At 57.9% G+C, this 1,770-nt stretch overlaps 1 protein-coding gene across 1 annotated transcript in view; it reads left to right on the top strand.

Annotated features, from left to right (window-relative positions):
• PPFIA4 (PTPRF interacting protein alpha 4) overlaps positions 1-1,770 on the top strand; it is a 35,416-nt gene that overhangs the window by 22,459 nt on the left and 11,187 nt on the right. The window contains exons 18-20 of the mRNA XM_031061767.1: positions 470-603; positions 748-905; positions 1,540-1,633. Coding sequence (XP_030917627.1) covers positions 470-603; positions 748-905; positions 1,540-1,633 — 386 coding nt within the window. The remainder of the gene's footprint in view (positions 1-469; positions 604-747; positions 906-1,539; positions 1,634-1,770) is intronic.

Here is a 1,770-nt window from a genome sequence, read left to right as displayed (position 1 = left end):
CAGCAGGAGGATCATGGGGATCCCAAAAGGTGCTTGGACATGTTCCCACTGGCAGCCTGGGGGGTCTGGCAGGACATGGGGAGGTTCAGAAAGCCACTGGGTCCTCAAACGTTGTGTCCCCTCTGGCAACAGGGTGTCCTTGGGACATTCCCATCTGTGCTCCTCAGAGCCCTCTGATGAGGGCCAGCAGCTTCTGTCCCCACACCCTGACCTGGACCATGGGGCTGCATCCTCTCACCCCCCATTCCCAGGATCTCAGCCATACTGCCACATCCTCCCCATCCGCTTGGGCATCTGGAACCATTGCCAGAGCTCTCATTCAGGCCATTCCTGGAGCGTGGCAAAGCCCCAGCAGGGCTCTGGTGGCTCTTTTGGCCATGCCTCCATGGAGCAAGAGAGAGGCAGGCAGCAGGGCAAGGATGGAGCTGGGGTCTGGCCTCCCACCCTCACGGCCTCTCCGCTTGTTCAGTCACCCGCAGCTCGGGACGAGAGCCGGGAGGACAAAACCACCATCAAGTGTGAGACGTCCCCGCCCTCCTCGCCCAGGACACTGCGGCTGGAGAAGCTGGGCCACCCTGCTCTGAGTCAGGAGGATGGCAGGAGGTATGTGGAGACCCTTGGCATCTCTGTTGGTTTGAGTATACACCTGGGGCACACGTGGTGGGATGGGTGGGCTGGGTTTTGCCATGTGCCCTTCTCAAGAATAACCTAAAGGCTTTGCTCTTCCTCTCCCTCTTCCATCCCCAGCTCACTGGAGGACCAGGCTAGCAACCCCAGCAGCAGCCAGGACTCCTTGCACAAGGGCTCCAAGAGGAAGGGGATCAAATCCTCCATCGGGCGCCTGTTTGGGAAGAAGGAGAAGGGTCGTTTCAACCAGCTGAGCAGAGAAGGGTCCACGGGGCAGGGTCCGTGAGCAGCCCTGTCCCTGTCTGTGCCATCCTCTGGCTCTGTCTGCCATTGGGGTGCTGTTGGGTGACAGGGAGGGGCAGGGACACCCCTACTGGTGTGGGATGCTGGGACCATGGCAGCTTCAGGGAAGTTGGAGCTTGGTGTTTTCTCCCTTGGCCTTTCTGGCCTAAGCATGGTGTCTCCTTAATGCTCTGTCAGAGCTGGGATGTGGACAGTGACCTCCTGTCCTTGTATCTCATCTTTAATGTCCCCAGATCTACTTCCCTCCCATGGATTTTGCAGAGCCCTTTGCTAGGAGCTGCTTTTCCACTCTCAAATCCTTTACTACTTCCATGTTGAGCATTGTTGGACTCACTGATCTTTCTGGGTCCCTTCCAGAAGGGACAGTTCTGTGATTTGGGGATTCTGGGATTTGGAAATAGGAGGGATGGCAGGAGGGGGTCTGCTTGGGCTTTCCCAGGGATGCTGGGGGGCCATGGGGGTGGTTTGCAAAGGGACACTGTCACCTTCTGTGCTGTCACTGTGTCCCCCTGGCACAGGGACGGTGACAATGCCCACACCGTCCCTGTGGGAGATCACACTGACCCGGGGACATCACACTGACCTGAGGGTGTCTTGCTTGCCCAACAGTGCTGCTGACTGATGTGGAGGGGGGCATCCAGGACCCCCTGGGACTGGGCAAGCTGGGGGCTCAGGCTGAGAAGGATCGGCGCCTACGGAAGAAGTGAGTAAACTTCCTTCCCTACCCCAGCAAGAAACTGATTTGCTGGGAATCCATGGCACAGGACTAGGAATTGCTGGGAAATCTCATCTTCACCCTTCCTTGGGCTTGTTACTTCCTTCACAGCTTTGTATTCCTGC

The sequence above is a fragment of the Geospiza fortis genome, unplaced genomic scaffold (assembly GCF_000277835.1).
Source record: "Geospiza fortis unplaced genomic scaffold, GeoFor_1.0 scaffold26, whole genome shotgun sequence".
Classification (NCBI taxonomy): Eukaryota; Metazoa; Chordata; class Aves; order Passeriformes; family Thraupidae; genus Geospiza; species Geospiza fortis.
The sequence above is the reverse complement of the archived record's forward strand: the minus strand, read 5'-3'. Positions and strand labels throughout refer to the sequence as shown.